Source organism: Malus sylvestris, chromosome 15, assembly GCF_916048215.2.
Source record: "Malus sylvestris chromosome 15, drMalSylv7.2, whole genome shotgun sequence".
NCBI classification, from domain to species: domain Eukaryota; kingdom Viridiplantae; phylum Streptophyta; class Magnoliopsida; order Rosales; family Rosaceae; genus Malus; species Malus sylvestris.
In genome coordinates this window covers 2,351,602-2,364,006 of record NC_062274.1, presented here as the reverse complement: position 1 = coordinate 2,364,006, position 12,405 = coordinate 2,351,602, and the positions used below count along the sequence as shown (strand labels likewise).

Sequence of the window (12,405 nt, the reverse complement as noted above, 5' to 3'; positions counted from 1 at the left end):
GGCAACTTAAATTTGGCCTCAAAAAGTAATAAAATATAACTTTCATGGAACTCTGCATGGTTAGAGATGAAAATTTAGTCCTAAAATGGTTTTTGAAGTATTAATTTTTAGAGGGTTAAAACATTACCAAAAACTACATTTAGCCCTCCATAACCAGAGAATATATTGAGAATGTAACTGTACTAGAGTCATTAATTCACCAAAATGACATATATCAGCATTTCACTTGCTAAAATAAATGAGGTTTAATTAATCAAAATACTTGTTGTTGTGTTTAGGGGTGGGTTCGGTACGGTTACCGTACCAAAACCCTCGTACCAATTACCGTACCAAACTTTCGGTTTGGTAAAATCTATTACCAATACCATACCAAACTTTCGGTATACCGAAGTTCGGTATTGCCAAATGTTCGGTTGGCATGGTATGGCAATGGTAATTGCCACTTTGTTTTGGGACAAAATTTGTTTTGGCTTTTTTAACCCAATTCAAGTGCAAAACTTTTTTATTGTACCTTTATCTAATACTTTGTAGCCTAAATTCATCGATTATTCATCATTCACAATTCACACACACAATAATTCAAATGATGCATCAAGATTCATGATGAAAATTAAGTTTACAATCCAAATAGAAGCTACGAACCAAAACAAATAGAAGTTTCCCCCATGCTAAAGATCGTCTCTATCCTCCATTGGTTCAAACACACTTCTAGAACTTTCCCAATGTCTTCTCCCTTATGACCTGTGATCTTTATGAAGTTTATAATCCGTTTGTGCAACTTTCATTCCCTATCCATGAAGTGAGCGGTAATTTCCATGTAGTTAATGTTTTGTACCGATGTCCAAGTATCGGTTGTGATACTTACCCTTTGATTATGCATTGCTTCAAATAACTTAGACTTCTCCAACACATATAAATCACACACACTAGCCGCAATCTTCTTCCTATTTGGAATCTTGAACCGAGGTTGAGCCTCTTTCATCATATCAAATTATTAGAATATTATAAATATGTGTTATATAATTATATATTATATAATTTATAAATTATATATTATATTATATGTTCGGCACGGTAAGGTAATACCGTGGTAATGATATCCATTACCAATACCATACCATGAAATTTCAGTACGGTACAATACCGTACCATTACCGATTAGCACAAAATCGGTATGGTATGGTTGGTAATTCGGTTGGCACGGCAATTTGGCAAAAAAATCCACCCCTAGTTGTGTTAAAAGGGTATCTTTATAACCATTTTGGCTAATCCAAGAGCCTGCGGTCAAAAGAGGTAGGCGATTGAGTATTACCATGTAAAATATATTCTCAGGAACTATTTAGTTTGGACACTTATTGGTCCACACAGCCCCTTATTAGTCAAATGGCAAATGGGGCAGCTCATGACCGCACCATGGCTGCTTGACAAAAGTGACAAATTCCATTTTGTTTTTTTTTTAATATATATAGGGCTGGTGATGTTTACATATTATATATATATATTACCTTTGGTCAATTGGAGCAATGGTCCCTCAACTAAAAATCCATTACCTTTGGTCCCTCAACTTATCAAAACGTGCAGTTATGGTCCCTCAACTAAAAATCCATTACCATTGGTCCCTGAACTTTAATTCAAATGGAGAAATGGTCCTTTAACTTTAATCCAATTGTAGCAATGGTCCTTACAATATAACTCGTTTTGACAAATTTTTTGACATAGTTGACGAAAAGAACCATAATTATACACTTTGATGAGTTGAGGGACCCTAATTATATAAATGGTCATTCCAACATAGCTTATTTTGACAAAATTTTGACAAAATTGATGAAAAGGACTATAGCTACACATTTTGATAAGTTGAGGGACTAATGGTAATGGATTTTTAGTTGAGGGACCATTGCTCCAATTTGATTAAAATTGAGGGACCATTTGTACAATTTACTCTATTTGTTAATTTCAATTTACTATTTTAAAGTTTATTGGTTTTCAATATTTGATATATGAAATTTTCTTCGTTCCAATTTGATGCCTAAAGTCATAATTTTGAAACATTTTCATACTTCCGGTATTCCATCAGAACTTCCGTTAACTGATGATGTAACGCTCATGTAAACAATGATTAGATGTCACGTGTCAATATGGACCCCACGTAGATATTAAAAAAAAAATTGAAAATTCCGTTCTTGCTAAATTATTTCCAATCCAAACCCCAAATCAACCCCCCCCCCCAACCAATTTCATCCTAAAATCCCAACAGTAGAGTTCTTATTCTTCCAAACATTCCAAATCCAAAAACAATGGCACTCAAACCGCTGTTTTTGATCCTCCTAATGGCACAATTCCTACCGTCTTCTCTCTCTGATTTCCACGCCAGAGCTTCGCCCTCCCTACGCCACCTCCAAGCTTTGCCCTCTAATTTTCGACGAATTTGTCGGGAAAAAATCCAATTAGGAACCCACTTCCGGCAGCCCCTGGGGTTGGATCAGTGGGGGAAGATTGATGGCTGCTGGTTTTCTCTCAGAAGGAGGGAGAGAGACACAGAAACAGAGGAAGAAAGGAAGACAAAGGAAGAAAAATTAATATTTTAATTCCTCTTCCCAGATCAACCCACGCGAACCCAATCGAATGAGCGAGTACTGTAACCTCTACACCTCGTCTTCTCCATCTTCGTTCGTCTGATTCTCCATCGACCACCATCGATCTCTCCCAACAATCTCTTCTTATCCGTTTGCAGGTGAGATGCAGATCTGCGGAGATCGAAAAGTAATTGAAATTAGGGCTTCGATGGAGAATTTTAGGATCGCAGAACAAATAGATGGTTCGCGTGGGTCAATCTATGGAGAAGGAAAGGAGGAGAGGTGGAGAGGGTGGAGGAGAGGAAGGAGGTGGGTCGGGGATGTGAAGAGGGGGGAGTGGGATGGATCAAACGAGAGGAGTCGAAGGAGGGGGAAGTTTGAGATTTCTTTTTAACTTTTATTATTTAATTTTTAATTTTTTAATATCCACGCGGGCCATATTGACACATGATATCTAATCATTGTTCATGTAGACATCACATCATTAGTTGATAAAAAATTATGATGGAAAACTTAACGGATATATGAAAGTATCGTAAAATTATGACTTTATGTAGCAGACTAGAACGAAAAAATTTTTATATACCAAATATAGAAAACCAATAAACTTTAGAATAGTAAACTAAGATTAACTTTTTTTCTTAAATAAAATTAAGATGTTCATAAAGACTTCATATATAAAATGACTCACAATGCCACAATTAATTAGAGTAACACTAGTATTAAATAGGGGTGTGATATCCACACCCTATTTTACTTCTCACGCACCTTTTTAATTTTTGATCATCGGATCGGATGAATTGAAGAAGATCAACGGATAGAAATTATCAATGGATGTGCGAGAAGGAAAATAAGATGTGTGGATAGCACACCCCATTAAATAAAGAAATAAACCATTCCCATATGAACAAAGGAAGAGTCTTTGTGTTTACCAATTTTTTTTTTAGAAAACCTCAACAGTACGAGGAGAATTTTATTCATATAAAAAAAAGTGCATCTAATCAAGAGGACATAAACCTAACTTCTCATAATACAAGAAAAAATGATAAAAAAATACATGAAAAGAGGGAGACATAAACTTTACCTTTCTAGAAACAAAAACAACAAAGATACAAGGAAAATAAGGAGACATGAAACGTAACCCTTCTAAAGCCGAACCGACAGGTCTAAGCCTGCAAAACGGAACAAGGAACATCACAAGGTTAATAAAAAAAAAATCAAGAAAGTGAGACAAACCTATATGCAGAGATGTACATTAATTTGAAAATCGGAAATCAAAAAAACCGATATAGTCTGAAAATAAAGCAGCACAAATCTTCATTAAAGGAGAGAAGCTCATATTAATAAAATTGTACGCAAAAAAAGAGTCTTGTCTTTTAAATTTATACGTGACATAATAAGCTTATAGATGTTATTGGACTTTTTCTAAGGGGTACCTCTCAGCTTTTTGTCATTATATGTGGAATTTATGCACTTACATGCTAAACATTAGTCCCCGCCGCCGCCGCCCGGGGGGGGAGGGGTTTTTTTTTGAAATTTTCTTTATTTGGTTTGCAAATTTAGTTTAAAATTATTTTTCTCCTTAACATTACCTTGAAACTTAATTTATCATGGAATTGCCATCATCGACGTAATTAAACATTAGTCCCCGCCGCCGCCCGGGGGGGGTTTAATTTTCTTTATTTGGTTTGCAAATTTAGTTTAAAATTATTTTTCTCCTTAACATTATCCCGAAACTTAATTTATCATGGAATTGCCATCATCGACGTAATTAAGGTGGAATTAGTGACTAATGAGGTTGAGGTGTTGGGGGGGGGGGGTATGAGCAGATTGGTGGGTTTATATACTGCATTTTGGTCACATGTTATGAAGCAAATCGGCCGGAATTGCCTTCTTTTCTCACTAGAGTTGGGTATAAAGTGAAAAAAAAAAAGATGTAGAGATTTTGAGTCGTTCTAAATTTACATTTTTGTTGATGGAAAACGCAAGATTTCTCAAATATTTTATGATGTCTTTTGATTTTCTTCTCGTGCCAATGTCATTTTTCAACCATTTAGGATGGGAAAACTAGGAGGGGGAATGGTCAGCAAAATGTCGACGAGTGGGTTTGTGGTTAGAATCTTGGCAAAACTCCACATAGAGGTAGGAAAACGTGTTTATGGGTATGATTAGGGAGGGATTACGGTCTCTAGAAACAACTAGACGTGGGTTGGTGCGTGGGCGATCACCGTTAACCTAAAGAATTCAACGGAAAAGTAACTTACAAAATATTTGTAACTGAGCTGTTTAAGTACATCTCTCTCTTCGCCCACAAAGATAAAGTTGGTGACCCAATTAGAAGGGATATTTGGGTCCAAATTATTATCAGGCCCAATATTAATAACGATATACTGAAGACCAAAGAGCTCACAGGACAATAAGATTTTATTTAATTTTTCTCACCCCCCCCCCCCCTTCTCCCTCCTCTCTCTCTCTCTCTCTCTCTGCAACAGAATTGTGTTGGTTGACTCAAAGGCAGACGACTGAATCCTTGAAAGTGAAAAGAGGTAAGTAGTCGTACTTCATTAGAAACTTTTACGACGTTTTATTTCGAATGCTCTAAATTTTTAATCTCTGGGAATATTCTTTCCACAATCAGCTAGTTTACCAAAGATTTTGATTTTTGGGTTTAGGGTTTTACACGATTTATGATTTCATGAGAACCCATTACCAAGAATTTGGATTCTGATTTGGTGACAAATGCTCATTCTCTAGGGTTTGGAATCGAAGTGATGCAAAATTTGGAGGTTCTGTAATTCAAGAGATCAAAATTTAGAGGTGAAAATGGTTTATACTCCAAAAGAGCCTTTGTTTTGCCTAAAATGGCCATGGGACATGAACCCGAATCCAAAAAATGACACTCATAGCGTTTGCTCCTTTGAGGGTCCTTGGCTGTTCAAATCTGTGCAAACTATCGGGTCCCTTGCTTTCAATTTCGTCAGCTCAATTTCGTTGATCAACAACTTAAAGCCCTTCCAAATGGATGCAAGAACCGGCCAAGGTAAGACTTTGAAGTCGAAAACAGTGTTGAGTCCGGAAGAGCAGGGGGAGGCGGAGCATAGGGCGTTTGCCTCGGCATTGGCAAGTGCGAAAGAGGCTACAGTGGTTGAGTTTTATTCACCCAAATGCAGGCTGTGCAATTCCTTGCTTAATTTTGTTGTGGAGGTTGAGAGTAGGAACTCGGAGTGGCTTAACATTGTTATGGCAGATGCAGAGAACGAGAAATGGCTTCCCGAGGTACCTTTCATCCTCAACATTTTCTATGTTTGAAGTGATTAGCTTGTTCGATTGCGTTGCACTTTTTATATATGATTTTTTGGGGATGAAGTTATTCGTTACGTTATGTGCTGATCATGGTGTCAAATATTATGGTTTGAACGGTAGAATATTGTATGATAATTTTTCTATCGCCGGAAATGCAGCTCCTCCATTACGACATCAGATATGTGCCTTGCTTTGTTATACTGGACAAGAAGGGGAGGGCACTGGCGAAGACCGGGATTCCGAGCAGTCGACTGCACGTAATAGCAGGCCTCTCTCATCTTCTCAAGATGAAGCGTCCTCACAAAAGTAATAGCTGATAGAAATATTGAATCTTCACTCATCGTTTCATTTGATGTAAACAAGTCTGTATAGGCAGATAGCAGATTATATTGTGCGTGCTTTGATTGCTCATGGTTAAGCAGGCGATGATGTAATTCATGTTTTTAGTGTAGAAACTGTGCTTCCCCAAACTTTTACGATGATTTCTGTTGAAATTTCCAAAATCGATTGAAAACCGTCTTATATATTTATAATTTTTTTTAATCTCCCTTTCTTCATGTCTGTCCTAATTAACTAACTAAACCACCTTAGCGAACAAGGAAAAGTTTTAAGTTTCCTATTTCAAATGGGATAATTTTCTAGTCTATATATATACAATGCGTGATGCTACATTCCTCACAATTCTTCTCCATAAACCGATCGATTTAAATACCAATTCTACCATTCTCCCTAAAGGCCATCACCCTCTCTTCTCAAAATCCGAATCCGATTCCCAGCCAATGAGTTCCTTCAGCGAAAACTGAGTCGCCGCCAAGGAAATTCTCCGTCAGGCAAGTGAGCTCCAGGATGCTAGTATGTTCGGACCTCCCAGGCAGAAAACCAGAGACTCCAGTGAGCAGTCCTCTGTCAAGTTGGCGCTTCGCTATGAAGAACTATCGAGAGTGCTAGAGATATTTACGAACGGATGGTACAATGCCATCCCGAAGAAGCCGGGAACTGGATTTGGTATGCTAACTTTGAGATGAAGAATGGCGACATTGCGAGGGCGAGGAATGTGTTTGAGAGGGCAGTGAAGAAGGTACCCCTAGCCGATGATGACGGGGCCGAGCAGTTGTTTGAAGCTTTTGCGGAATTCGAACAGTGGTGCAAAGACATCGAGCTGTGCAAGCTAGATGTTGAGGATGCAAGCCAGATTTCTAATTCCTCGTAGCAAATTAAATTTGTTTTAATATGTGATGTTTTACTCCAAAAAATTAAATAAACTAAAATCCTTAACTGCAATCAGTCTGTTCTGCCTAGAAAAGCCTTCCCCAGCCTCGAAGCAACATTTTCGGAGCTCGGGAGAGTCCTTAGGTTTCCAGCATCCGACATGTAAAAGTAATTGTAATTGATCCTAGTAACCAAATCTGCTAAATGAGGAAAATGCCCGACGTTGAGCTTGAACGAAAGCACCTGCATAATCAGCACGCAACCATACGAAACGTTAGATGTAAATCATAAGAATCGCATATGAATCAGAACCAAAACAAAGAGAGAAGATTACTCTGAGCAGGAAAGCAATGCAATCATCAAACTGCTTCTCAATACGATCAACTTCCATTTCGCATTTGGCCTTAATTGCAGAAACTGTTCCGCCGCTAAGCGTCAGTTGTATAGAATAGAAGTCCAATGCTAATCCCAAGATGTTGTTTATCCTGCTTGCTATGAGAGCCCACTGATGCAAAAGAGCGTAATAAACACGATTTAGCTTCCTGTCTTCATAAAAGATTATTTCCTAGTTCATAAGTTCTCAAACAAAAGAAAATGCGCACCAGCTTATCTGGAACTACAAAGCACTGCCGCTGAATTGTCAACAAGTACAATTCATGTACTTCTATGACTTCGTCCAGAGATCGAGCAGCTGCCATACCTTCACATAGTTCACGCCATGCATTGTGATATACCTGCTCACAAAGGACTAGTCAGTGATCTAACAATTCCATACTCCATACTCTTTCCAGATAACAAAAATATGATGATGCATAAAAGGCCGAATTCCTCATGAAAATAGTTTCCGTACATATAAAGGGAAAACAAAAAACATAGGAAAAACAATACTTACTCTGTCCATCACATACTGGTGAAAAGCATCGACAAAATGGAGAAGTTTTTGCTCCACTAACCAGTGACGCTTGTGGTTGTTTGCGGCACTGCCTCTACCCTGCATGGGGAAACAAGAAGCATCAAAGCCATTGATTTATAGACATAAACACATACAACCCTTCTCACTAGGCCAAGGAGATTTATCACTCTCCTAATTAATCCTTAAAGGGGATAAATTATAACCTTCCACATCCACCTTCGAGCTTTATCAAGTACGAATTTTGCTCGCTTAACCTTCAACAAGAACCCCATGACCTACAACAATTTAGAACAATTAGATAACAAGTTTAGTCATCAGAACGACCAGTTGGTAATCACATCTTCCCTCCAAAGATAAGATCCCAAGTGAAATCAAATCACCTCTCCCCCAAATGCCACATCGATTTGAGAGAGAGAGAGACGACGAAATATAGAACCAAAAGCATAAAATAACCTGGTTATATTTCTTGATTGCCTCCACGTTTGCAATAAGTTCAAGTGGCCAAGAGACCTTATATGTGAAGTTTAGCAGATCAAGTCCATCCATTCCAAAGCTCTGAGCACGACTTTTACGAGGAGTTGAGGGAAGGGAAGCCATCTTAGGTTGCTCATTTCCATTTAAGTCGTGATTTTTGGTGAGGGATACAATCAATGAATCAGGAAAACTTAGTAGCACTCCATCAGCAGAGTTTCTTATAGATTCCTGCAGTAATAAGAATATACATTACAATGTTATAATATAAGTAAAACAGTAAAAGTAGGTACCCCAAAACCGTGTTTAACTCAAAATAGGAAGAAATTCTACATTGGATAAAGTAAGCAAACCTGCAATATTGTGTTTAACTCAAAATCATCATCCCATGTTTCTCCTTTATCCAGCTTATTGAATATTACAGTCAAGAAGTGCTGTAGCAGATCACCTAGAGATGGAAAGGAACCAGCAAACATGTCAAAGTAATCGGAGATGTCTAATGATAGACCAGGATATTTGAAGTTCAACAAACAAGATGATACCTGACCCTAGCAAGTAAATCGCGCGCAAGACTGCCAGTTCATCCATCAATTTCCAGTCATTCATCAGTTTTGACAAAATATGCCTGCCAATACAATCCACCTATGGTAGAAAATAACTTTTAAAAATATGACACTCATGCAACCACAACAACAAACTGATACATATTTTTGAGCAATCACCTGCTTCTGCATGTAGACAGTAAGACATTCCTGCACTATCACCACCGGAAGTGGAGTACTTCTTGGTTCAAAATGTTGAATCCAGGCAAGAACTCTTGATGGAAGGGTGCTATTTTTTTGGAAAGGTAAGAGCTCTGACATACAGAGCTCATCCTGTAGCCAAGGAATTACAATTAAAAATACATCCAAAGAATTCTAATAATATCTACATGACAAATGCACAGAGACTTTCAATCATACCTGAACAGATGGTAGAAGAGTTGGAAAAGGAAACAATGATTGTAACATATGTGAGTCGTCTTGTGAACGAAGATATTCTGATTCACCAAAGCGGAAACCAAAAGTATAATTTGTTCCTTCAGCCAAAGAAGTTGATCCACTCTCCACACCGAAAATAGCCTTTCGTAAAGCTTCATCGTTTAAAGGGGGCAGACATAAATTTCTGGATAAGTTCAAGGATTTCCATGCATCCCCATTCTTAGAAAGGATCTTTTGGCAGACTGTTAGAGCTGGATTTTCTTGACAGAAGGATCTTGAATGAGGAAACCCATTTACTACACCTGCAAACATTTTCTCTTCATTTGCATCTGTAAATCTTTTTCCATTATCACATGCAGACTCTGGTTCAGTTACTCTTTTCTCTGCCAGTGTATCAACCAAGAACTTACACCAAATTTTCTCCGAACATTTTACTGGCACAATCACACTATCATCACTCTCCACTTTTTGTTTAGTGGATATATGTTGAAAGATATGGTCACCATGGCCTATAAGGCCTGCTAACGACACACAGAAAACTTCTGACAAAGTCAAACCTGCAATGCTTTGCCCATGGTAAACACCTTTATTAAAACTTCCAAAACCATCAACCTCAGAGTCATTTCCGTTTCGATATACAACTGAGGATGTCATGGGAATATGCCGGATCAGCTGTAACGATTTTCCAGCAGAAACAATAGACTTAGCTATGTCCTTAATAAACAATGGACATGATTGAAGGTCTTTATTGCCACATTCCTTTCCTTTCATAAAACTTGTCATTGAGGCAGAGGTCCCAACATCTAACATTTGATACTGTACTTGCCTTAATAGATAACTCTTCTCCCAAAAGTCAGCCTCGTCAACAGATATTGCTTTATTAGCATAAAAGAACATCTGCAAAGACAGGAGCAACCAGAAAAATGTTCAGCGAGGAGAAATCTAGGACAGCCCACTTCAAGTAGAAAACAGATTAATATTGAGTATTTACTGCCTATACAAATTGTAAGATAAACTATCATCGACAATACTATGGACAGAAGAATCACATGGTACGCAAAATTTAAACAAAAAAAAAAACAATTAATTGGATGCATCACAAGCACATGCAAGTTCAAATCACATTTACCTCCTCATATGGATCATCTAGTGTTCCTTCAAAAAGCCAAGAATCAAGACCCTCAATATACGACAATATACTTCCAATAAATAAATAAAGAAGCATCAGGTAATCTTCCTCCTGAAATTGGCATGAGCACCAAATTTGGATTACATAAACCAGGTGAAACAAGACAAGAGTAATAAACTAGAAACAATAAAGGTTGTTGAATAAATGAAGTACCAACCTCACCACCTCGCACTAGACACACTTCATCCAGCTTCTTGTAAAGATGGTCAAGGATGTGAACAGCCAAGTAAGCAGCGGGAAGAGAAGAATTAGACTCAAAATACACCTGTGGGAGGGCACCATGCACTATTTGCAACAGATACTCAGCACCTGAGCAGAGACTAATATCAATAAATTGTCATCAGCGACATCATTGCATGAAGATATCAACACAAAACGTGAGTTAAGCAGTTAACGACATGGGCTGAGGCAATGACCTCGAAGGTAAAAAAATTGAGCATAATAAAATTTTCTAATTTTGATGAGCTTTTGAGTGGTGATAGTCTCCAACAAAATGTGACAAACTATAACTATTGGCATCCCACACTGATAGCTAACAGAATACAAACCTAGACAAAGAATTGGCCAATCCCAATAACGTAGGGGTTGTACTAATGCCATCTTCTCTTATCTTCATTTCCTTCTTTAAAGCAATATCGCGCAACCTCTGCCCAATCACAAAGTTAACATAGACTTATAAACGAGTAGTAAAATCACGATGTCTAGAAAGTGGCAAACTTCATCCAACAAATTGAATCCCAAATATACCTTAAGCCACGCAGAAACAGAACATGCAAAAGCCCTCAAAGTAGGCGGTGGTAATCCAGCAGACTTCTCGATTTTGTTGACTATAATTTCCACCAGTTGTAAGCATGTTGCAGCATGCATAAATTGATGAACAAGGGCGTGAAGACTCGAGTAAGAGAGGTGACTGACATGTATCCCACTCTTGACTTGAAAGGATTTTCCATTTTGGTCCCAATAAAATAGTGAGCTAGAAAAACCTTGCAACATTTGTAACACGCTCCGAACCTTGGAACCGAAATAAGTAAAGGGAAAAATTTACATTCGGTACATTTCATATATCAGTTTTCAGAATTCCTCTCTTCCAAATAAACAAGCCCCCTTCTTTCTTATTATAACATTTGATTGAAACTATTGATTTTCTCATTCAATCCTATTAACTTATAAGCCAATCATGACACCTCAATTGAGACTGTATGGAACTGCACCTGGAGGGAAGTGCTTTCCCAGGATTCAATAACATCCTAACAAAAGCACGTCCACCGAAAGTGTTTATAAGCAGGAGTGCTTCCTAAAATAGCAGTTCCAAACGGTTCCTAAATCGTGCATTGAGTAGTAAAACCTAAAAAATTTAACAGCAAGAGATGAGTACCAATTCAAGTTCATTGGTCCTCAAGGAGGTAGCCGGCGTTGCAAAATGTATGCCATCGGAGAAGACGCTGTAAAGCCGATTGATCAGCCCTTGAGAAACTTCAGCATTCCCTGTGTCTGCCGGAAAATCAAAGGACGAAATAAATTCCATGGAAACTACGACAACGATGATATTAGGAGCGGAAAGGAAAGGGGAATCGAATACCGTAGCAAAGAGGCTTCCCCATCGTCGAAATTGGGGCTTCCGGTGGCGAATTTAGGGTTAGCAGTGGCCGCTAGATCGGCTGATTGGAGCTGTTGTATCGGTGTTGCTGTAGCAGTAGTATTCCCATTACTCTTTGAGTGAAATTAAACCGATTAATTTCGAAAAGAAAATGATATAAAAGAAAT

General features: G+C 38.0%; 2 protein-coding genes across 5 annotated transcripts; one reads left to right on the top strand and one right to left on the bottom strand.

Annotated features, from left to right (window-relative positions):
- Positions 1 to 4,989: 4,989 nt before the first annotated feature.
- LOC126604231 (thioredoxin-like protein HCF164, chloroplastic) lies at positions 4,990 to 6,393 on the top strand. 2 transcript variants are annotated; one of them, XM_050271388.1, is made up of 3 exons: positions 4,990 to 5,122; positions 5,331 to 5,852; positions 6,038 to 6,393. In XM_050271388.1, exons 2-3 carry the CDS (start codon positions 5,400 to 5,402, stop codon positions 6,194 to 6,196), a joined length of 612 nt encoding a protein of 203 aa, XP_050127345.1. In that variant the 5' UTR covers positions 4,990 to 5,122; positions 5,331 to 5,399; the 3' UTR covers positions 6,197 to 6,393. The 2 variants fall into 2 exon arrangements, with proteins under 2 accessions (XP_050127345.1, XP_050127346.1); XM_050271389.1 differs by having other exon boundaries at positions 5,022 to 5,122; positions 5,249 to 5,852.
- Positions 6,394 to 6,466: 73 nt separating this feature from the next.
- Positions 6,467 to 12,387, bottom strand: LOC126604229 (uncharacterized). Of its 3 annotated transcripts, XM_050271386.1 has the most exons (17): positions 12,221 to 12,387; positions 12,017 to 12,132; positions 11,389 to 11,652; positions 11,190 to 11,287; positions 10,799 to 10,961; positions 10,582 to 10,692; positions 9,435 to 10,349; positions 9,195 to 9,347; positions 9,015 to 9,114; positions 8,826 to 8,920; positions 8,455 to 8,703; positions 8,205 to 8,276; positions 7,981 to 8,079; positions 7,691 to 7,822; positions 7,423 to 7,593; positions 7,156 to 7,331; positions 6,467 to 7,075 (listed from the first exon to the last, which is right to left on the bottom strand). In XM_050271386.1, the coding sequence occupies exons 1-16, from the start codon at positions 12,240 to 12,242 to the stop codon at positions 7,161 to 7,163; spliced, it is 2,931 nt and encodes a 976-aa protein (XP_050127343.1). In that variant the 5' UTR covers positions 12,243 to 12,387; the 3' UTR covers positions 6,467 to 7,075; positions 7,156 to 7,160. The 3 variants fall into 3 exon arrangements, with proteins under 3 accessions (XP_050127343.1, XP_050127342.1, XP_050127344.1); XM_050271385.1 differs by having other exon boundaries at positions 6,467 to 7,331; XM_050271387.1 differs by lacking the exons at positions 12,017 to 12,132; positions 12,221 to 12,387 and having other exon boundaries at positions 7,073 to 7,331; positions 10,799 to 10,950; positions 11,389 to 11,537.
- Between the last annotated feature and the right edge of the window lie 18 nt (positions 12,388 to 12,405).